The sequence below is a fragment of the Myotis lucifugus genome, unplaced genomic scaffold (assembly GCF_000147115.1).
Source record: "Myotis lucifugus unplaced genomic scaffold, Myoluc2.0 scaffold_626, whole genome shotgun sequence".
Taxonomy (NCBI): Eukaryota; Metazoa; Chordata; class Mammalia; order Chiroptera; family Vespertilionidae; genus Myotis; species Myotis lucifugus.
In genome coordinates this window covers 213364-236865 of record NW_005871674.1, presented here as the reverse complement: position 1 = coordinate 236865, position 23502 = coordinate 213364, and the positions used below count along the sequence as shown (strand labels likewise).

Here is a 23502-nt window from a genome sequence, read left to right as displayed (position 1 = left end):
ATTAAGATATAATTCAGCCCTAGCTGGTTTGGCTCAGTGGATAGAACGTCAGCCTACAGACTAAAGGATTCCAGGTTCAATTCCGGCCAAGGGCACATGCCCGGGTTGTGGGCTCTATCCCCAGTAGGGGCGATCCTGCAAGAGGCAGCCAATCAATCATTCTCTCTCATCATTGATGTTTCTATCACTCTTTCTCTCTGAAATAAAAAAAAAAATACATTTTTTAAAAAACATATGATTCGCCCTAACCGGTTTGGCTCAGTGGATAGAGCGTCGGCCTGCGGACTCAGGGGTCCCAGGTTCGATTCCGGCCAAGGGCATGTACCTTGGTTGCGGGCACATACCCAGTGGGGAGTGTGCAGGAGGCAGCTGGTCGATGTTTCTGACTCTATCCCTCTCCCTTTCTCTCTGTAAAAAATCAATAAAATATATTTAAAAAACAAACAAAAAACCCCACATATGATTCACATATCATACATATACAATTCACTCATTTAAATTACACAAAAATATGTTTTGCATACTTACAGACTTGTGCAATCATCACCACAATCAATTTTAGAGCATTTTCATCACCTCCCCAAAGAAACCCTGCGCCCATTAATAGTCACTCCATCCCTTCCCCTCGCAACCCCTCAACCCTAGGCAACTGCTACCCTACTTTCTGTCTCTATGAATTTGCCTAGTCTGGACATTTCACATACAGTATATGGAATTGTGGTAAGCAGTTAGATAGGCATGAGCAGAACAAGGATGATGGGGCCAGGTGCAGAAGGTCACCAGGGCGTACCTAGCAACAAGCAAAACTAGGAAAACAAGGACCTTGCCCCCAGGGTAACTTGTCCTCCCCTAGCATATCACTGGTCATACTGTTCGGACCCTCCCCTGACCTTTCCTCCATGGTGGCATGTTTCTAGTCATGAGGGTTAGATTCCTTTAGAAGATGAACAGAGGCCAAAGAAAGCCCTTAAGCATTAAGCTCCTAAGGACAATGAGGTTCTGACCTGCATCCACATCAGTGGTGTTTCAACTCCAGGCCCAGAAAAGCTGCAAAACCAGACAAGCAACGTCATGGCTTACATTAGGACCAGCTCATTTGAGTCATGACCCCCATACCCTGGCGCCAACCGAGTAGAGATCACGACCCTGAAAGGACACACCTGGAAAGCTGAGGAATGTTCTACTGGGATCCTCGCCTGAGACCTACAGATTAATATCCTCTGGAGGGAGGGCCCACTTTGACTCTATGGAGCACCTCCACCTGCCGCCTTCTTGGCCAACGGGAGAGACTCCGGGTACTCCCTCTGACTGTCTACGGCAGTAGTTCTCAACTTTCTGGCCCTTTAAATACAGTTCCTCATGTCGTGACCCAACCATAAAATTATTTTCGTTGCTACTTCATAACTGTAATGTTGCTACTGTTATGAATCGTAATGTAAATATCTGATATGCAGGATGGTCTTAGGCGACCCCTGTGAAAGGGTCGTTCGACCGCCAAAGGGGTCGAGACCCACAGGTTGAACCTACGAGGAAAAAAAAAAAATCCTTTGGGGAGGGATCCCCGGCCTGAGACATGTCTAACCTATTAGCCTGGTCCCAGCCTCACGGCTCCCCGAATCATCACTCCTTTTCTCTTCCTCCTGCAGCTGCTTCTTTTATGTGCCCTGACCGGAGATCCAACTCACAACCTTGGCATATGGGAAACAACACTCTAACCAATTTAACTGCTGGGCCAGGGCCAGTACTTCATTCTTATTTTGGCTAAATAATATTCCATTGTATGGCTAGACCACATTTTATTTACCCATTCATTAAATAATGGACACTAGGGTTGTTCCCACTTTGGGGCTACTGTACCAGTACTTATACTGCAATAAACATTCACGGACAAGGATTTTTTTTGTGTGTGGATATTAGTTTTCATTTCTCTTGAGTTTATACCTACGAATGGAATTGCTGGGTCATATGATTACTCCATGTTTAACATTTTGAGGAACTGCCAGACTGTTTTCCAAAGCAGCTGCCCCATGTTACAGTCCCATCAGCAATGTATTAAGGTTCCAGTTTCTCCACATCCGCAATAACACTTATTATTATTATTTTTTTTGCCATCCTAATTGGTATGGAGTGGTATCTCATTTGTGGTTTTGATTTGCATTTCCCCGATGGCTAATGATGTTGAGCTTCTTTTCATGTACTTATTAACTCTTGGGGTAGACCTGCCAGCTTCCTTTCTAATGAGAAATATGGCTTTGTACCATTAGCAAGTTTTTACTGAGTTTCTTTGTGCCTAGATCATTAGAAGAAGTGATACTCTCTTCCAGTGACGCTCAGCGACGACTCTGACATGGTGAGGAAAGGCTTTCTTCTTGTTTTTGCAAAGAGGAAAATCCAGGACTTTCCTCTTTGGGTAAGTCAATGCTTGAAGCAAGAAAAATAAGCTAAAAATTAAGAATCATTTCAGCCTCAGGAAGTGGCGTGGCTCCGTGTTTTAACCTGGCACAGGATATATAAATAAGCAAGCCTAGTACAAAGGAATACAACAGTCTTAGGTCCTTCAGACAAGTGACTCGGCATCTTCATGTCTCTTTCTTATTTAAAACTAAAATACTGGTTGAGTTGGAGGGAAGAGGGATGAATGTAGGGAAACCAACTGAGTGTCATCCAGTCAAGCTGAATACTTGAATTTACTCGTTCTGTTAAAAAAACAACAACAACAACCCTGCACTCTAAGGGCTCACCTGAATTCTCTCATTGTGTTAGAATTTGGTCGTTTTGAACATGGCTCTATAAAGAGCAGCTGGGATTTGAGAACCGTTATTGAAATGTTTCCAACAACGCCGTTTCAAAACCGCGTCTGTGAGTGCGCAGCTGCCGCAGCCGCCCGGACCCTCTGGTGAGGAGACCCGAGGTCATTACCGAGTGTGAGGGGCTCGAAAGTCTCGAGCGGAAATCGGAGGGCCCTGCTCTGACGGTTAAAACAAAAAGCCTGCAAACCTACCGGCGTTTTCAAACGCATCACGCCTCTTCCCGCCCTGGGGAGCTTGACCTAGAGCCAAGTCTCAGCCGCACAGGTTCCTCAGGGACCGAAAACCGCCGGGAGAAAGCCTCCCGCCACGCCCAGATCCGCCCTGAGCCGCTCCAGCCCGGATGGAGTCTTCCTCCGCCCACCCAGCTGCGCCGAGGCCCCGCCCCACTTCCACTACTTGATTGGCTCTGGTGACCGGCCCCCCGAGTTTCGGCTTTGGATTGGTCAACTTGGCCGCCGCTCGGCGCTCTTTCCCGGGGGCGCGCGGCGGGCGTGACCACGCCCCTTACGTCCGGACGCTTGGTCGCCTCCGGAGGCACCGTAATCGCGGTCCAGAAGGAAGGAGCCCGTCTCTGCGAGGAGCTGTGATGGTGTTGAGTTTGCGGCGGGAGCCGACCGAGACGCGGCGGTCGCGGCCATGAAGGTGAGGGACCGGGGGAGCAGGGCAGTCCCTCCTCGTCTCTCCTCTCCGGCCAGAGCGCCCGAATTGCTTTCTTTTCTCCTCGGCGGCACCTCTCCAGAGACCTCCGCTGAGGGGCGACCTGGCCGCCCGGCGTCTGGGTCCCTGACCGATCCCCGACAGATACCCTGGGTTCCCCAATCTCCCCAACTCCCACAGCGCCTCCGGGCAGCAAGCCCGAGGAGCGAGGAGAGGCCGGGCGCCCCCTGCGCTCACGCCTCAGGGCTTCGTTCTGCGCCGGGCCCGGTCCGCGTCCTCGGGGGCCTGAGACAGACCCACTCGTGTTCGCCTCAGCCCTCGCGGCTTTGCCCACTGCGTGCCCTTGCCCGCCCCGAGTCCTTGAACTAACCCAACTGTCGGGACCACCACGGGACTGTCGCAGGACCACAACTGCAGGAGGAAGAGAAAAGGAGTGATGATGAGGGGAGCCGTGAGGCTGGGACCAGGCTAATAGGTTCGACATGTCTCGGGCCGGGGATCCCTCCCCGAAGGATTTTTTTTTTCCCCCCGTAGGTTTAACATTGGGGGCCGCGACCTAAAGCGCTAGCAAACTGGATGTGTCTGCATCGCCAGTAGGTTACGCAGCAAGTAATTTGACAGCTTGAGTTCTTCAAGGTGGGTGTGAGAGCGTGGGAGCATCGCCGAGTGAGGAGTGGAAGGGAAGGGGGCAGGTTCTGGCCTACTTTGGGGAGCTGGGAATTTTCAAGAGCTCCGTGTACAACAGTCAGTTCAGGTATTGATTCATTTGCCCAACTCCAACCCGGCGGGGTGAGTCATAAGGTGATGCTACCCTTTGAGACACAAGCCGATTTCATTCATCTCCGTGAAGAGGTGTGCTCGGTGCGGTATGAAAGCTAACAGAGCGAGCGGCCGGCTGAGAACTGGACCTGCACAAAGTCTCCGAGATTGACTGTGGAAGACTGATCAGGGAGTGTCAGGTAGCTGGAGAAATTCAACATACATTTTATCAAACATGTCCTGTGTCTCAGGACGGAGATGTTGTTAGTAGAAGTAATTCAAAACACAATCCCACCCTTTAGAAGTTTGCCAGTCAAGAGAGACATTCCAAGTAACTACATTATGAGAATGGGGGGGGGGGGGGGCGGAGTGTGAAACCCCCAAGAGCAAGAAAGGTTATTTCTGGCCGCCGGAAGCAAGGAAGAATTTTGCAATAGGTAACTTTTGAACTGTGTGTTCAAGTATGAGGCTATCTTAGGAGGAGCTTATTTTTTTTACTTCCAAGCTTTAGTGATGAAATATTTCAACTTAGAATACTTATTAAAATGTCTAAAACTAGCTTGCTTTCTTGAAAACCATCATCTTCCAAAAACAACAGAGGGACCTATGGGTAGAATGCCTCAAAGAACATCAGTATCTTTATTAGTATTAAATGTGTGGCCCATCAAGGAACTAGATGTAGAAGGAATTAGGGACGGTCCAGTGTTGAATTTTTAAAGCAAGTTCTTTAAAAACAGAAGTGTTTTTTAATTTAGGTGGGAGATACAGCTTTCTGAGTTGAAATTTTAGAAACAAAGTTTGGTGGCGGTTGAAGATGTAGAAAATATATTTTCATGAAGCAGATCTAAATGGACTTCCATTTGAACAAGATGACAATGATGAAGATACTGCATTTCATTTATGTTTTTGTGAAAACTGGATTCACAAAATTTAGGATTTATTTAATTTTGTTTTATATTGAAATTGTTTAATTGTGGGGATTTCTAGGCAGGGTCAGTGATTCCTGATGTCAGGAATTCTAACATTTGAACGTTCACTTAAGCAGGTACTTCCAGTGGAATTAAAAGTATTTTGAAAGCAAAGCAATCAGATAAAGTACATCTTCACTCAAACCCAGGAGCAACTGGTTTTAGTGTATGTGTGGAATGGATATTTACTTTCTTCCTTTAATTTGTTTTTAAATAAGTTTTACCTCTCAAGACTCAAGTAACTATTTAACCTTAGAGTAGCATGTAATTAACTCATAAGGGATTTAAAACAAAAACAAAATCGGTGTCCTATGTTAATTTGATTTAATTCTCCTTCATGATTTTCTATATTTATATTGATCTCAGCTTTCCTTCATTGTACTAATCACGTTAATTCTTCCATGCTCAAAATGAGATATCAAGGAGAAAGTAATATGTTGACTATAATTTTCTTTCCTTTTTTTTCTTTGAAAGGTGGGGGAGTGTTGCTAAGGATCAAGTACACTGTTTTAGAAAAAGAAAACAAAACCCAAACATGAGGAAGGTAATGATCTCCAGCACACATTATTGTAAAACTCTATCGATGTGACCAAATGTCTTACCTAAAAGTATTACATTTTTAAGATTAGTATCGTTTTTGCAACCTGCTTAATGTCCAAATGGTACGAAGAAAGAATTTACGGTGTAGGTAGATTTTCCTCCTTGGTGGTATATGGTCTAATGTTTGGTCAAAAATGTAGTAGAGTTCCTTGCATATTGTTTTTCAGTTGAGGCAGCAGTTTCAATAAGAAATCCTTTCACATTTTAAGGAGCATATTTTTCTCAAGTGGCTCTAAATAGGATCAGTATTTTTGCTTATTATCTCAACTGTTTCTTCTGCTTTGCTCTAGTTCTACTGGAAAGTTTAACCCAACTGAAATTCAAACTGCAAAACATTGTTTTATATTTACTGGTTTCGAGATTTGAAATATCTTTTCATATAGTTTAAACACAGGACATTGAATTTTAGCAAATTGAAGGTTGTTTGGAGTTTAAAACAAAGGCTACAGTGGTTGAATTCTCTGAGGAAACTTTCACTGATGGAAAAACTGAATCCCTGCCTGGTCTTTGTAGCTTCTTACAGCATCTAAGAAAATGTTCTTGAATTTGAAACTTCTAGAGTTATCCTTAAAATATCTGTAAAATATTACCTTATTTAATTTAGAGTTGTGGCAAGCAGCTTTTAGGAGGTGGCATTATGATTACTGCTGCTTACCTAGTTTAATCAAAAGCAAACGATTTAGACCATAATTTTTGCAAAAGGGAACTAGGTGTTAGAACAGTAGAATCAGACTGGACCTTGGTTCAGCAACCTCAGTACTTGAGTTCTGGCTAAGAAAGTTTATTTACAAAGTCACAAGTAGAAGTCAGCTGTAGAAGAAATGGGCTCAGGAAACAAGTTGAAGAGGCAAAAGAAGGGCCTTGGAAAGGAAAATGTGCCTGGGGAAGGGGGTGCGGAGAAAGGGGGGTGTGTTCTATAGAAAGAGGGAAGGAGGTCCCTCTCCAGAGGCAGGGATCTTGGAGGAGGTCAGGTGTGTCCTTTTAGAGTCGTGGTCTTCACTGATTGGTAGGTGCCAGGGCAGGGGGTCATTCATCAATGCAGCGGTCCTGATGCTAGGCCCTGGCATTGCTTGTCAGGTTTTGCAGCTTTTCTGAGCCTGGAGCTAAAACAGCTGAGGCCTGGATGTTATCCCTACGGGTTAATGCGGGTTAATGCGTAAGGGAGTGGTTGTGCAAGGGCCTGGATTAGAGGCCACTCTTTGTCTCCTTGTTCCTCCTCCTGAAGGGTCTGCATGACTACGGACATGCCAGGGGAGGAAAGGTCAGGAGACGATGCAAGCCGCATGGCCAATGATATGCTAGAGGAAGAAAGGTTACCCTGGGGCAGTGAGGTTCTTGTTTTTCCAGTTTTGCACATAGTTAAACACCCAGGGCTTACCCCCCCTGGTGACTTATACCTGGCTCATCGTCCTTGCTCTGCTCATATCTATCTAACTGCCTACCACATAATTATTTAGTTTTCTGCTGTTTTCAAACCCATTGACTCTGTATTTGGCTGTCATTTGATCTTCATGGAAATATATTTTTATTTTTTTAAGAGTGTGAGAGAAAGAAAACATCGACTTGTTGCTCCTTATTCATGCATTCATTGGTTGATTCTTTGTGCCTGACCAGGGAAAGAACCCGCAACCTTGGCATATTGGGACAATACTCTAACCCAGTGGTTCTCAACCTTCTGGCCCTTTAAATACAGTTCCTCATGTTGTGACCCAACCATAAAATTATTTTCGTTGGTACTTCATAACTGTAATGTTGCTACTGTTATGAATTGTAATATAAATATCTGATATGCAGGATGGTCTTAGGTGACCCCTGTGAAAGGGTCGTTCGACTGCCAAAGGGGTCGCAACCCACAGGTTGAGAACCGCTGCTCTAACCATTCTTCTGTAACTCGTTGTAAAACTGATCCCTGAAATCAGGGCAGCTTTTCTTATTCTTTAGTTTGTCTGGTTACCATTACATTTGGTGGAATCATTAAAAGGCATCATATTCTAATGTAGTTTAGGTTTCAAAATTTGTAATAAAGATTTGTTAATTCTTTAAATTTTGGAAGTATTTCCCCACCATAGGGATTCTAAAAGCATATTAGATTATACACACAACAAAGACTGCTGAACCTTGAGGCCATTTGAAAACTGGCACTCTGTCGGAAAGAAGGATAGGCTGCTGCTCTTGCTTTGTTGACTGAAATGATGATTCAGAATGAGCTTATATTGTGTGAATCTGACTGAGAAATATGAGAGAGTGCTTATAAAATCAGTAGTCTATTGTGGAAAAAAGTGTCACAGTCCTGGAATCTGTCAGTCCCCCTCTAATGCACCGCTCCCCTCCTTTATACTCCTACCGAGGGGAGGAAATTTCGAATTCATTCTTAAGGAAGGAACAATATAGGAGGAACACTTTCAGCCTTTCTATTACCAGAGGGAAAAAAGCAATTTTTAGGCTGGTGAGTTTTAGCAAATGAACTACACATGCTCTAGCTCAGCCCTCTCTGGGACTTGTCTGATGTCTTCCTATGGGGGGATAGCAATATGGTCAACTAGATGGTAAGCTGCTGTTGGTCAGCTGGGGTGTCCTATTATCAAGACCATTTGGCTGCAGAGCTAAAGTCATGTTTTCCAATTGGTGTTATCTTCTATAATAATAAAAGCATAATATGCTAATTAAACCCAACAGTCAGATGACCTTCTGGATGTCCTTCCGGATGACTTTCCAGACAAAGCCGAGGCTGAGGCAAGCCATAGAGGCTGTGAGGGCCGAGCCCCTTGCACAAATTTCGTGCATCGGGCCTCTAGTTAGTAATGAAGCAAACATCTACATTTCTATTTGTCTTATTTTTTAATTAGTTCCCAATTAGGAGTGAAAAAAAAAGGTAGTGTTATTGGCCCTCAAAAATCTTGGAGCAGCCCTGGCTGGTTTGGCTTAGTGGATAGAGCATCAGCCTGGGGATTGAAAGGTCCCAGGTTCTATTCTGGTCAGGGCACATGCCCAGGTTGTGGGCTAGGTCCCTGGTGGGGGGTGTGCAGGAGGCAGCCGATCAATGACTCTCATCATTGATGTTTCTATCTTTCTCCCTCTCCCTTCCTCTCTGAAAGCAATAAAAGTATATTTTTAAAAAAATCTTGGAGCAATGGTTTTGGGGAAAAAACACACACCAAAACTGGCATTGGGTGTCAGAATAGCATGAGGAAATCTAGGTGTCTGGCAGTCCAGATAGGAGGCTGTGGAATTTAATCTCTTACTAGGCCCATGTAAGTCTTTTAATATGATACCTGGTTCTTAACTGATATAAGCAAGGCCATGGTCCCAAGAATAATCTGTTCAGGAACAATTTTGGCTGAAGGGGTTGTGTAGAAAAGGGATTATCAAAGAAAAGCCATTTGTTCTCAGTAGTTGATGACTAGCAAATAAACTGCAAACAGCTAAATTCCTTGAGCTAGAAGTTTTGTGCCAAGCATAGGAAGATGTGCCTGGTTTTTCTCTCTTGTTTTGAACTACATTCTTGATCAAGGGAGGAAATATTGCCAACTTTACAGATTATTCTTCCTAATCTCTTGGATTCATGTAGTTTAGCCTATAGAGTCTTGCTCTTAACCCTGGTCCCAAATAGGATTTATAATTTTTAGTCACATAAACCCAGATCATTGCTGTAGTTTTCAGAGATCCAGACTTTGGCTTCATTCATGGAAGGGTAATAGTTATTGTTTGTTTTGTTTTTGTTTAAAAGCAAATAAAAGGTGGATGGTGACCCTTACTTCAGCAATATACCTCTTTGGAATTGAGGCAGAGCAATAACTCAGTGAATTTACTAAAAATTCAAAAGCCAAAGGTCTGTGTCTTGTGTACTGTCTGGAAATTGGGTTTGCTCAGAAAATCTACGAGGAAATATAGTAGTTTGGGAAAAGCTTCAAGCTTGCTAATAAAAGATGAGCAGAGAGTGAATTTAAAAAAATAAAGGGAACGCAGGAGGAAGATCTTAGAGGATAGGGAAGACAGAATAGAACTTGGGTCTCTAAAGCTTTTGAAGGAAGGGTGCAAAAGGGGAAGCTTTTTGGCTATTATCCTACCAGATACGGTAACTGGGGAAAGGTACTTCAAATAAAACTAGTGACTGAGCTGTCCCAGCCGGGTGGCTCTTGTTTATGGGTTTCATTCCTGGTCAGGGCACATTTGATCCCCAGTTGCACGTTTGATCCCCAGTTGGAGTACGTACGGGAGGCAACTGATCAATGTTTCTTTCTCTCTCCCTACTTCTCTCTCTAAAAAGTCCATAAATATATCTTCTGGTCAGGATTAAAAACAAACTAGTGACTGAGGCTTCCACTGTTTCAAATTTCAGACCTTTCAAGAAGGCTAGAGTGTTGCAAACAATGCTGTCAGAAGCTAACAGTATACAGAGGCAGATTTACCCTCAGGATGTGCTAAGAGTATTATTGGGAGATTATTCTCTTATTGGGAGATTTTGTCCAATTTTGAGTTCACAGATCTAATGAGGCCAAAACCTAGATTTTTCAGTGTTTCCTCTTTCCCTCTGCTCTGGTTTTTGGTTGAGTTGTACCAAATAATAGGTTGTAGCAACATATTTTTGCCTGTCTTGTGTTTTTTAATTTTTAATTTATGATGACGTAACCAAAAGAAGATGAAGTGATCTTTTCATTATTTTCCCTTCTGGTGAATGAAGAAGGAAATTCCATCCCCTTTATAGAAACATGAGGATTGGGACAAAATTGTTACCCTCCAATATTGATGTCTACCTGTTTTCCTGAAGTAAACTCTTCTATTCTCTTCACCAGAGCTGTGAACATTTTCAGCCTAGAATTTTAATGATCATGGTTTGGAAATTCGTATTCTGTAACTTATTATACAACTGATTTCTGAAAGAACACAATGTGTGGCAGTGCTGTTTTTAAAAGGGAGTATGATTTGGATTTGAGATTTTTAACCTGCTAGGTCAGAGTCATTTTTTACCTTTATTATTTTTTCTCATTGAAACAATTTGAACTTTCTGGGTAGCATGAAAATTTTAAATAATGTTACATTGCCGTTCAAGAGGTAATATAAAGGAACCTTTTACACAGTTATTTATCAGAGTCATGATGGCAGAACTATAGATGCAGTGGAAAAAAGTTCTGTCCACAAGGAACATTTGCTGGAGTTGGGAAGACATCTCCCAGAAATCAAAACAGGGATAAAAGCTAATATAGCTGTTTAATTGTTTAGTAGTTAGGTCAGCAGGAAGCTGAAGCTTCTCAAAAACTTTACTTCTTTAAACTTCTGGAAGAAAAGTTTATTCCGGTGGTATAGTCTACAGTTATGTATAACTCCCCCAAAATGTTATGTACAAATTAAAATTTTTAAGACAACATTTTACTTGTTTTAAGAGCTTACCTTTTAAAGCACTGTAGACGGAATCCTCTGGTAAAAGAATACTCACTTTAGCACTGGCTGGTGTGGCTATGTTGGTTGGAGTGTTGTCCTGTATACCAGAGGGTGGCAGTTTCGATTCCCAATCAGGGCACTTATTAGGGTTCTATCCCTGGTTAGAGCAAGTGTGGGAGGTGGCCTGATTGATGTTTCTCTCTCACGTGGATTTTCTCTTTCCCTTCCTCTCTCTAAAATCAATTTTAAAAAAAAGAATATTCACTTTAAATGAGTAAATCTGGATTTTCATCCTTTTATGTTTAAACAAACCATGATTCTAAAGTATATATTTAAAGGTATGAACTATTAACTATAATTTAACCGGACTTTTAAAGGCATCACTATTTCTTGAGAATTACAGGGTGTGAAGCTATATAATACTTAAGTCAGTGACCCTGATACTTAAGACTGTTTGAATCTTGTATTGTGGTTTCTTACTACTTTACCTTCTCCTTTCCCTATATTTAATATAACATATTACTCCTGGGTAGTAGCAAGAATAGTATGATCCTTCTATAGCATCCCAAATAACCTTTTAAAATTGTTTTTAAAAAGTTTTTGAAGAACTTGGACAAACAGTAAATGTTTGAACAAATTAGATAAATAAATGAACTATGCCAGGTCATGTGCTGCCATTTTAACACATAAGATCTCACCTAACTGGACTTAAGATCTCTTCTAACCGGACTTCTATTACCTATCACTTATCCAGAGTCTACAATATGCTTTAAAATTAGGTCAAGGGACAAACATTGGCTCCAAACATCATAGCTTTTCTACTTTAAGCATGGGAAAATACCTTGAGCTCTCACTGAAAAAAATATGTATATATATTTCTAACAAGCTTGGTTATTGGGTTTCTGAGTCTGCAGTAAAAAAGGAGACAGATTGCTAGGTAGGTATAGTGATAGCAGTTTGTGGTTCACAGAAAGGGAAGAGATGAAAGAAAAAAGACATAAAAGGGCAGTACATTACTTTCAGGCCACTTAGTGGAGTGGCAGATAGCCCATACATTTTGTGTTCAGTATTTTCAGTTTGAAAGGTAGAATAGCCCTCACTGGTTGCTCAGTGGTTAGTGTTGGCCCTCGGACTGAAGGATCTCCAGTTCGATTCCTGATCTAAGGCATGTACCTGGGTTGCAGGTTCAATCCCAGGCCCCGGTCAGGGGTGCGTAGGCAACCAATGGATGTGTCTCTCTCACATCGATGTTTCTGTCCCCCTTCTCTCCTTACACTCTCTCACTAAAAACAATTGAAAAAATTATCCTCTGGTGAGGATTAACAACAACAAAAAGTAGAATAACTGCTTTTAAAAAATATTTTCCTTAATGTCAAATTAATATATTCTTTTTAAAGATTTTGGGAAGTAGAGAAAAACTCAAAAAAATAAATTATACAAAGATAGATTAAAAACTTAAAAGAGCTTCAGTTGGCATTTTGATGTTTTCCCATTTTTTTTTTAAATATATTTTATTGATTTTTTACAGAGAGGAAGGGAGAGAGATAGAGAGCCAGAAACATCGATGAGAGAGAAACATCGATCAGCTGCCTCCTGCACATTTCCCACTGGGGATGTGCCCGCAACCCAGGTACATGCCCTTGACCGGAATCGAACCCGGGACCTTTCAGTCCGCAGGCCGACGCTCTATCCACTGAGCCAAACCAGTTTTGGCGAGTCATTTTTTTTTTAAATAAAAAAATTTATGCCATGGTTTATTATGCCCAGTTACAAATGAGAACAGAAGTTTAATGGAATTAAGTAATTTGAATTTATATTCTTTCTGCTAAATGATAGCTGGGAAAATCTGCCTCAGCACATAGAAAAAATAGGTAGTTTTTATGAGTATCCCCAATGGGAAATATTTGCAAATACCAGAAAGTTATCTTTCCAAATAGCTTAAAATTTTGACACTTTAAAGCAGGGGTCCTCAAACTTTTTAAACAGGGGGCCAGTTCACTGTCCCTCAGACCGTTGGAGGGCCCGACTATAGTTTTAAAAAAAACTATGGACAAATTCCTATGCACACTGCACATATCTTATTTTGAATTAAAAAACAAACCGGAACAAATACAATATTTGTATTTGCATGTGGCCTGCGGGCCGTAGTTTGAGGACCCCTGCTTTAAAGAATAATCTCAGCTCTAGCTGGTTTGGCTCAATGGATAGAGTGTTGGCCTGCGAACTGAAGGGTCCCGGGTTCAATTCTGGTCCAGGGCACATGCCGGGTTTCAGGCTCGATCCCCAGTAGGGGTGTGCAGGAGGCAGCCAATCAATGATTCTCTCTCATCATTGATGTTTCTATCTATCTCTCTTCCTCTCCCTTCCTCTCTGAAATCAATAAAAATAAAAAATTTTAAAGAATAATCTCAAAGTTATGTAGGGCAAACATACCTCTCCAGAATGGCATTCCCTGAGGATCTCAGAGAGCCCAGGTTCCACTTAGCTTTAATCTGGTTCCTTCTTATATTCCTTTCCAGGCGGGTGCCACATCTATGTGGGCTTCATGCTGTGGACTGCTGAATGAAGTCATGGGAACCGGAGCTGTCAGGGGCCAGCAGGCAGGATTCGCCGGAAGTACCGGTCCATTCAGATTTACGCCAAACTCTGATTTTTCCACTACTTACCCACCAGCACCTACAGAAGGGCCTAATATAGTTTGCAAAGCCTGTGGACTTTCATTTTCAGTCTTCAGAAAGAAGGTGAGTTAGATGAAATGTTATATACAAAAGACATTAGAATTCTTGATTGTATGTAATTTTGAATATTAATGAATCTTCATTTCTTTTTATAAAAATACCAGAAAGTTAGTCCTATTAATCATTTCCCATTTAGGAAAGTACTCAGTTGGAGGGACTAAATTACTGTTCAAGTTTTCTGACTAGACATTGTTACTTGTCATGTTGCTCCTGAACTTTGACCTGTTTGTACACCTTGATTCTTCCTAATGATGCTTATGTTCTAAAGCAAGAGATTTAATTAGTCTACAGTTTTGTTCAGAGATGACTTACTGTATATACTCTGATCTCAAGTTTCAAAAAAAATATCCCTAACCATATTCTTAACTCAAGTGAAGAAATAAATGTAAGTATTAAGGTTACTACTGTTCAACATAAAACACTTGGGTTAAAGTTGTTCTTTCTGAGAACCATCATGCAATAGTTCTCACAATCTTTGATTGTCAATTCAGTCCTTTAAAATACTTAAGGAACAAGGTATTAGCTTGTGGGAACAATGCACCAAGTGGAAATGACCACATCTTAGTGTCTACTTTAAGTTTTGCTAGTGGAATGGCTTTGACTGTGATTAAGGCTGTGTAGGGTAAAGATTACTGCATTAGTGGGGTCCTCTGTTCACTTGGATTGATCTTGAGAGATCAGTTGCCTTTCTCCTTCCTTGTGTTATACGCATTCCCCTCCCCTGCTTCTCTTTAAGTGGAAATTGTTCCCATAAAAAAAGTTTGTGGTTGTGCTTTCTGCTCCATGTGGTTCCAGACAGCTCTGCTCTGCTAATTACATGTTTGCCCCAAGGGGTGGAAAGGTTTTAATTCATTAACACAAGAGTGTATGTTTTTTTTTTTAAAGGGCTGTATTTGAACTTCTGTGAATCCAAACTGCCTTGGCAGTGACTGTTCTTTATTTTCATGGCTTTTGGAACATAAAAACACCTGTGAGAATAGTCTGGTGCCACAGAGCACTTCATAAGAACTAGAATTAAATGTTAAAAGAAGGCAAAAAAGAAAGAAAACTAGTACTTTCACAACGGCTCATAGCTGGCTATCATTAAATGCTTCTTTTCTATTTGTTTCTTCAGCACATATGTTGTGACTGCAAGAAGGATTTTTGCTCCGTTTGCTCAGTCTTACAAGAAAATCTTCGTAGATGTTCCACCTGCCACTTATTACAAGAGACGGCCTTTCAGCGCCCTCAGTTAATGCGACTGAAAGTGAAGGATCTGCGGCAATATCTCATTCTTAGAAACATACCCATTGATACCTGTCGAGAGAAAGAAGACTTGGTAGATTTAGTGCTGTGCCACCATGGGCTGGGCTCTGAGGATGACCTGGACACCAGCAGTCTGAATTCCTCAAGGTCCCAGAATTCTAGTTTTTTTACACATTCATTTTTTTCAAACTATACAGCACCCTCTGCTACCATGTCTTCATTTCAGGGAGAACTAATGGGTAGAGACCGGACTTTAGGATCTGGAGCCTTGGCACAGGTATGATTGGTAATTACCCTAAGGGTCTGGCATGTCTACTCTTGGTGGGGTCTTTAGGGGTTGATGCCTCCTTGTGGGAGCAGAGGTTCCACACACTGCTGAACTTTGCACTTACAAGCCTCCTGATGTGAGTTTCCAAGCTTAGGTGCTAGGTGGCCCAAAAGTGAGCTATTTGAAGGGTCCTAAATAACTCATCAGTTTCTTGACCTTAGTTACCTCAGTTTTCCTATCTTATATGGTGAAATAATTACTGAAAAGTCAAATATAAACATTTGCAAGGCTGTGTCAGTAACCATGGAAACAGTAGTGTAAGTTAACCTAATGCCCAGTTGTCTTGCTGCAGTAAAAATGTCCTAATTCGGATCATGGGAAAGAACCATTGAATTAGTGAATGAATGTGGTTATTTGTTAATTTCAAAGAAGTACCAGTGCAGAATACTCTCCCAGTGAGGTCTGCAGATGCTGCCATTTGATGCTTGTGTACCAGTGAGGTAGAATATTTGAAACAGAACTAACCTTGACTGTTGTTATAGAGCCATGGTCAAGAAAAAGTCAGAGAAAGATATGAAAGAAGGTATATAAATCAAACGGATTTCTGTCCTTCCTAAAGAGAAGAGTGCCTCTGACTGTTGAGGAATTTCTAAAAACTAGAACTAGCAATAGCCATCAGTGAAGAAGTCTAGAAACCATTCTTTGGAATTACTATCGAGATCTTTCAGTCATATCCCCCGACACTTGCACTGATCTTAGAACTTTAGTTTCTATCTATATCTTAGAGGCTTAAACTAGCTATATGTAGGCAGGTCCTTTGATAATGACTCAGTGCAATTCCATAGGCTTATGGCTTTGGACTATGGTCCCATGATGGGACTGTCCTCAGGGTTCTGGTTAGGTTTTATAAATTCACATATACCTAGGAATTTGGCTTTTGAGATAATTATAATTTTACAGACGTGAAGTTGATCAAATCATGTAGGGCCCAACTCTTTGGAAGGGGCAGCAGCATTCAGGATCCAAAGAAGTCATGGAACATGCCCACTGTTGAGCGCATTCTTGGGGAAAGTCTGTGGAAAGGTTTACTCCAGTGATAAAGATGGGTTGATACTGTTAGGAAAAGGTGATTTCTGACATAACCATATCCATTATGCATATAGGTACAAAGTGAAACAGCATCAGCAAACACAGATGATGATGACGATGACGATGATGATGATGACGACGAAGAAGACAACTTGGAGGAACAGGTGAGATCTATAAAATTTGGTTTCCTGACATGTCAACCTGGCAAGCAGGAAAAGGCCCATGTACACTTTTGCTGATTAGCAGAGGATATTTCTTTAGGTTTGAATGTAGCACAATATATAACTAGAGGCCCGGTGCATGAAATTCGTGCACAGGTAGGGTCCCTAGACTTGGCTGGTGATCAGGGCCGATTAGCTGCCGGCCGGCCGGGGCCTTCCTTCATTCTGCACCACCCCCTGGTGATCACACATCAAAGCGAGTGGTCGAACTCCTAAGGGGACAATTTGCATATTAGCTTTTTATGATATAGGATACTTCAAGGACTGACAAGTAATCTGGGAAGAATATCTAGGGCCAGTCATGACTGTAGGGTGAGAGCATGTCATTTTCCTTGCTGTGGGAGGTCTGAATTGGTAGGAACAGAAGTGCTGTATAATTTCAGGCACCTGGCATCTCCAAGAAGAGACTGAGAGCTTCGCTCTCTGACCTGTCAAGTCTTGAAGATGTGGAAGGGATGAGCGTGCGCCAGCTGAAGGAAATCCTGGCTCGGAATTTTGTCAACTATTCTGGCTGTTGTGAAAAATGGGAGCTGGTAGAGAAAGTAAACCGCTTATACAAAGAGAATGAAGAAAACCAAAAGTCATGTAGGTTTCTTTTTTCCTATTTCCCCTGTAGTATCCTTCCTTAGGCTTTAAAAGCTGGGCTGTTTCTGTTACAAGTCAAATTTATTTTTGTGACAGTGTTTATTTCTCTTAAATCCAGGGATTACTGGCTTTTTCAACCTTGAATTATTGTCCTTCCAAACCATATTTATGATCCCCATTGATCCTTTCTGTGACTTGTAGAAATGGAAGCCTCAATATCTCTGACTCTAGGTCCAAATCTCAGACTATGAACTTAAAAAAATTTTTTTTAATCCTCACCCAAGGATATGCTTATTGATTTTAGAGAGAAGGGAACGGGGGGAGAGAGAGAGAGAACATCAATTGGTTGCCTTCCATATGTGACCTGACCAGGGATTGATCTCGCAGCCTTTTGGTATACGATGACACTCCAACTAAATGAGTCATACCAAGTCATGGCAGGCAAGCTGTGAACTTTTAGAATTCATTTAGCACCTTTCTTATTCAGATTCTGGATTTTCTCAAAACCTAATCTGGGCCAGAGAGCCAGAAAAGGCCCACAACCCTTTTCAGTTACATTTCATCAGTACCAGGGTGGCCAGAAACAGGTGGCTTTTGAGATGCTTCCAAGGCTGGAGTCTGGGGCTTCCTCCAACTACAGGCTACTTGATGTACAACTCTTTGTAACTTCACTATGGAAATATAACTTTTTCCTGCTGAGGTGAGGCCCCGGACACTGCAACTTTCCCAAGTTGGAGGTGGCTGAAAATTCCAAGGTGTTCTGACTCCAAGGCCCATACTAAGGACAACCTAGGTTTCCTCATTTTTATTTACAGAAGCAATCCTCACCAAAACCTGGAATTACATAGATTAAAATAGAATTAAATAGCTAACATTTGTTGGGCACTTCATATCTGGTCCTAAGCTAAGCATTTCTCATTTATTTATTCTCACAAAACTCTACCAGGTGTAGGCATTAATATTGCCATCTCTAGTGGAGGGAAGTGCAGAGAAGTTGGGATTATTTCTTACTGCAGGATCATGCTGTGCCTATTGTGGTCACTCAGCAGGTGGCTGCTCAGCCTATCAGGCGCAGTTCTAGCTCTCTGTTACCTTTCAGATGGCGAGCGGCTGCAGCTGCAGGAAGAGGAAGATGACAGCCTGTGCCGGATCTGCATGGATGCTGTCATCGACTGTGTCCTGCTCGAGTGTGGGCACATGGTCACCTGCACCAAGTGCGGCAAGCGCATGAGTGAGTGTCCCATCTGCCGACAATATGTGGTGCGCGCTGTGCACGTGTTCAAGTCCTGAAGTAGATGCTCTCCCCGATAGGACATTCGCCCCCAAGCTTGAACCCAGACATTTCCGTGCACAGAAGGGACTGGAAACTTACTGTTCAAAAGTTGAAGTTATTTTTTAAAATTATTTTCACTACTAACTGGGAACAAAGATTCATCATAAGTTACGGCAACATTGGTCCGTGCCATATGCCTGTCAGCCTGTGGACATGCTGTTTCCCAGGTTCAGCCCGGCTTCATCACACGTCTGTGATCAGTAACTGCTGATGGCATCAGCTACTCTCCCTTTGGAGGACATTTATCTTCTCTTCTCCGTTCTCCTGTTTTTAGCTTAAACTACTCAGATGTTTGAAACTTCTGTTTGGATGAGATCACTGTCCACAACTGACCAACATGGTACATGCTGAGCAGTGGTACCTCTGAATGTTCACTTTATTAGTCATGGATATTTTAAATGCTACTATTTGATGAATGTAAGTTTCCACATTGTTGCTATTTCTGAATTTAAACTTCATTGAGAACACTGACATTCTTCTATATAGTCAACTGCCAGGGCCTTAGAGACTAATAACATGTCCATTTCTGTTCAGGTACAGCTTTTTATAGCAAGGGCTGCATCTAGCTTCTTCACTAGAAAAAAGTGTGTGTTAAATTCTTTACTAATGTGTAATTGGTTTACACTGTTTTGTATAGTGAAAGTGTATTTTCAGTGCTACTGCTAGCTAATTTGAACTTTAGGAATAAAATTAGATTTTCAAAAATGCTTTTCTTTACATTGTCCTAGTTTCTAATTCACTTGGGTATAGTGTGAATGGGTGTCCACACCAAGGTATGTGCCCTTGACCGGAATCAAACACGGGACCTTTTGGTCCGTAGGCCAACGTTCTATCCACTGAGCCAAACCGGCTAGGGCTGTAGCTCCCTTCTTCATAAGAGCCCAGGGTGGGTGTCGGCTGCGGTTCACACTAACCAGCATGAGCAGGTCATTGCCTCCCTACAGAAGCCATAAAACTCGGCACCTGCTGAAGCTTTAGGAGCACTTATCTTGCCTTACTTATTGAGACAGTGAGCTCCAGAAATTCAGCCTTCCCCACAAATTGGGAAGTCTTCAAATCCAGGCCAGCCCTCAATAGCAAGCACATTTAGAAGCTGAGCAGTAGGTGCTGGTTTGTCTAAGGTTAAATTAGGAAAGTGAGATTTATTTGCACGTAGTCTCAGCTTAAAACAACTTACTTAATGATTTCCTCTTGGGTTTATATAAGTTTCAAGTGCTTGTTTTAGCAAAAGGATAAAAACTTAATGGAGGATCTTTTTAAGTAGTGTTTCAAAGTCACCTTGGTTTAGTGAGAAGCCAACAAATTTTTAGCCTAACAGGCTTGACACTTATAATAACTGAATTACAAGGTACTAACTTGTTTGGCAAAAAGCAAACATTTCTCTCTGAAGTCTGCATTTTATAGCTGGCATACCATGCCTCTTAAAGTTAATTTTTTTTTTTAATATATTTTATTGATTTTTTACAGAGAGGAAGGGAGAGAGATAGAGAGCTAGAAACATCGATGAGAGAGAAACACCGATCAGCCGCCTCCTGCACATCCCCAATGTGCCCACATCCCAGGTACATGCCCTTGACCGGAATCGAACCTGGGACCCCTCAGTCCGCAGGCCGATGCTCTATCCACTGAGCCAAACCGACCTCGGCGAAGTTAATTTTTTTAATACATAATATATCATATGGATAAAATTCTGAAAGTCCAAAACAGAATACAATGTCATCTCCTTGTCACTGTCCTCACAATATAAAAGGATGGCACTTGATGCTTTAGAGGAGTCACAGTGTCTTCCTTTGTAAACATAAGGTTTCCTAGAGGAAGGAGGGATGGAGCCTCTCTTTCCTGGGTTCTTAGCCGTGATCTCACACAGGAAGCACCACCTCTGGTTTATGTTACTTTCATTACATCATCAGATAATGTTGTTTGGGCTCAGAGCAGCTGTTTGCAAGCATTTAGCTCAGCTTGGCCTTATCTAAAGCTCATTTTTTAAATGACAGGTCTGTACCGAGACTGGGTGCTGGGGTAAAACCTCAGAATTTTCAATACTTGGGAGGGAGCTCGCCTGTTAAAACCACTATGGAAACCTGCCTCAAGCCTGGTGAGACGCTGTGTCTTGACTCTGTGATTTGTCCCTATGGTAGCTAAGGATTCCCAGCTCTGGAACCTCCTCTCAGCAAGCCTGGGTGCTCCCAGAAACGTTATAGGACAATCAGGGGCCTCTAACACAGATCTGTTTACCTGAAAACCATGATGTTCCTTAAAACAATTCCCCAGGAAGAGGATGCCTCTACTGGACATCAGGAGAACTTACCCAGGGGTTCAGAGAACTCAGGCTGTCAAGAAAACCAAAACTTGACCTCCAATGGGGGTGCTCCATGATGAACTGTCAGGCTTGCAAGGGTAAGCCATGTTTTATAAATAAACCATAGAGTGTTAAACTAATCTTCTGTTAAATGCATCTCCCAAATTAAATTCTGGGGTGCAACAGCTTCAGATGTCTCCAATCTAAGTCAGAAAGAATCTATGGATTTAAATTAACAGAAGGCACAACCTAGATGGGATCTACAATCATTTTGCCATGACAAACAGAAAGATAAAGGGAGGGCCAGCAATATGAAAACTACCGTTAGCAGAAAAGGCTTGTCCCACGAGACCCAAGTTTTATGTTGCTACTGATTATGGAGGCAGGAAGTGGGGTTATCTTCTCCATTTTCAGATTCACTAGAGCATTTCTTTCTGTATTTGAGTACAAGGTTGCAAGGCTCTGCCGTTAGATCTAAAATTACTTCTCACTAGTTTCTGCATCCGCCACCTGGGGAAGTTACCTCATAACCAAGCCTCTCCAGCTACCCTGGCCCAAGGCTACTAAAGCACAGGATGTAGCCTCGAGTTGCCTCTAATGGGAGGTTGAGAAAATGGACTCCACACACCCCCACCTTTGGCAGTAAAAATACCAAGTGGACATTGTGTAGCATAGTTCTTTCCCACTACCTTTATTAGCCATAAACAGTAAGATCTCTCTCTAAAGATGAGGAAAGCCGGCTGGTGTGCCTCAGTGGTTGAACGTCGACCTATGTACGAAACAGGAGGTCTCAGCCAACGGCACATGCCTGGGTTTCGGGCTCGATCCCACTGATTCTCTATCATCATTAATGTTTCTCTCTCTCTCTCCCCTTCCTTCTCCCAAGGGACTACTGCAATTCTCAGATGAATAAGAAATTACAGCTTGTTTGGCTTCAAAACAATATATACTAGTTTTGAGATTAGTGCCCCTAGACTTTCTAATCAAATGTCTAGTCCACTCCTAGAACAGAAACCCTCAAGTCCAAGAGTGGGGTTTTTTTTGTACAATCGTTTATACAAATTCAACAAAGGTAAAACTGAGTTGGGAAGGTCTAGGAAAACACCACCAAACAACAATGGCACTTATGAATGCATATCTTTACAACTGGGAAATAGCCATGTTATAAACCTGAAACGAGAACTCTGCTCACACTGCAAAGGAGAGAGAAAAGGAAAAGAAAGGCTACGTTGGGCCATTTACTCTACTTCTTGACTCACCATATAAATTAGATCTATGTAGAGTCCAAGAGCTCATGCTGGAGCAAACCCTCCTGAGTACAAAGGTTGAAGTTCAATTTTAAAATTTTGAGAAAAGGGTGAATTCTATACAGGGGAACCTTGGCGAAGTGTCTTACTTCCACTATACTTTACATATATGCACAACATGCTTATGTAATTTCTTAACGTCCAAAGCAGGCTCTCTGCTTCCAGGTAAACATGCTTTTAACCGGAAGGTCTCAGCCTGCTCGGCCAGGTCTGGGCACATGTATAGATGGATTATTTGTGTTGATGAAGTCCAGGGTAAGTTCTCTCCTACCTCAAGGAAACCAGGAAAGTTGGCAATCATAAAACAATAAAAACACTGATATGCATTCAAACCTTGCATAAATAACTTTTAAACAATTTGTACAAAAATAATTCCTCATAATGTAAGATGTAACAAAACCAAACAAAATATGTCAAGACGGCAGATGTGTTGTGTGGTCCACTTAATGTTGACACCAAAACCCCGGAGTTGCAAGGAATGAGGTGTCCAGAACAAAACACCACCACAAAAAAAAACAACCCACAAAAAAAAAAAAAAAAAAAAATACAGATAAACTCCTAAGCTCATGCTTCAGCAAGAGAATTTCTCCAAAGTTCATCCTCCTCTCCAACAGGAATGTCTTCTTGGTAAAGAACGCCTTAGAAATGGTCCAGAAAGCAGTGCAGTTACTCTTCATAATAACCCAAATGTCCAGCTCACTCATCCCCAAAACGGGTGGTGGAACGGCATTGCCTTGGCAAGACTTGCAAAATGGGATCGCTCCGTGGTCTGTTGTTCCAAGTTCCAAATTGAAAATAAAAGCCCTAGTTTCTGTAAAGTCTTTTTCCCTCCCCCTGGCGCTGCCCCTTCCCCCCACCCACCCCGTATTTACACACTAGTCCTGGACTAACTCAGTTTTTGCAGGAGTTTTTCTTCCACTTGCCCAAACTGGACACTCACAGACATTTCAGCTATGAACTGCTCACAGCCTTCCTTGGTGACTTGCTTGCAGTACCTCAGGTCAATATGACAGATATTTCCACAGCGTTTGAAGAAGGACAGGCATTGGTCAGTGACCTTATTGCAGTCTGCAGGGAAGAGGACACAATGTGAGGTGGAGGGTACGTGGAGCCTGAACAAAGGCCCCCAAATCCCAGGCGCTCAGCAACGGAGAAACTGGACTGAGCTCTTGAGCATATTCCAGCCCCTGCAGTAAAGCACACGAGGCCGGCACTGCCTCTATCTTACCAAAGTCCCTGTAGGT

General features: G+C 42.3%; 2 protein-coding genes across 9 annotated transcripts in view; one reads left to right on the top strand and one right to left on the bottom strand.

Moving 5' to 3' along the window:
• Positions 1–3328: 3328 nt before the first annotated feature.
• RNF34 (ring finger protein 34) lies at positions 3329–19361 on the top strand. Of its 5 annotated transcripts, XM_006104979.3 has the most exons (8): positions 3329–3452; positions 4002–4103; positions 5669–5738; positions 13693–13914; positions 15026–15433; positions 16588–16677; positions 17118–17319; positions 18419–18609. In XM_006104979.3, exons 3-8 carry the CDS (start codon positions 5730–5732, stop codon positions 18607–18609), a joined length of 1122 nt encoding a protein of 373 aa, XP_006105041.1. In that variant the 5' UTR covers positions 3329–3452; positions 4002–4103; positions 5669–5729. The 5 variants fall into 5 exon arrangements, with proteins under 5 accessions (XP_006105041.1, XP_006105040.1, XP_006105043.1 ...); XM_006104978.3 differs by lacking the exon at positions 4002–4103 and having other exon boundaries at positions 18419–19361; XM_006104981.3 differs by lacking the exon at positions 5669–5738 and having other exon boundaries at positions 18419–19361.
• A 2620-nt stretch (positions 19362–21981) lies between these two features.
• Positions 21982–23502, bottom strand: part of KDM2B (lysine demethylase 2B) — a 106498-nt gene continuing 104977 nt past the window's right edge. For all 4 annotated transcript variants that reach the window (XM_023746078.1, XM_014447207.2, XM_006104972.3 and 1 more), the window contains exon 23: positions 21982–23326. In XM_023746078.1, coding sequence (XP_023601846.1) covers positions 23145–23326 — 182 coding nt within the window. In that variant the 3' untranslated portion in view covers positions 21982–23144. The remainder of the gene's footprint in view (positions 23327–23502) is intronic.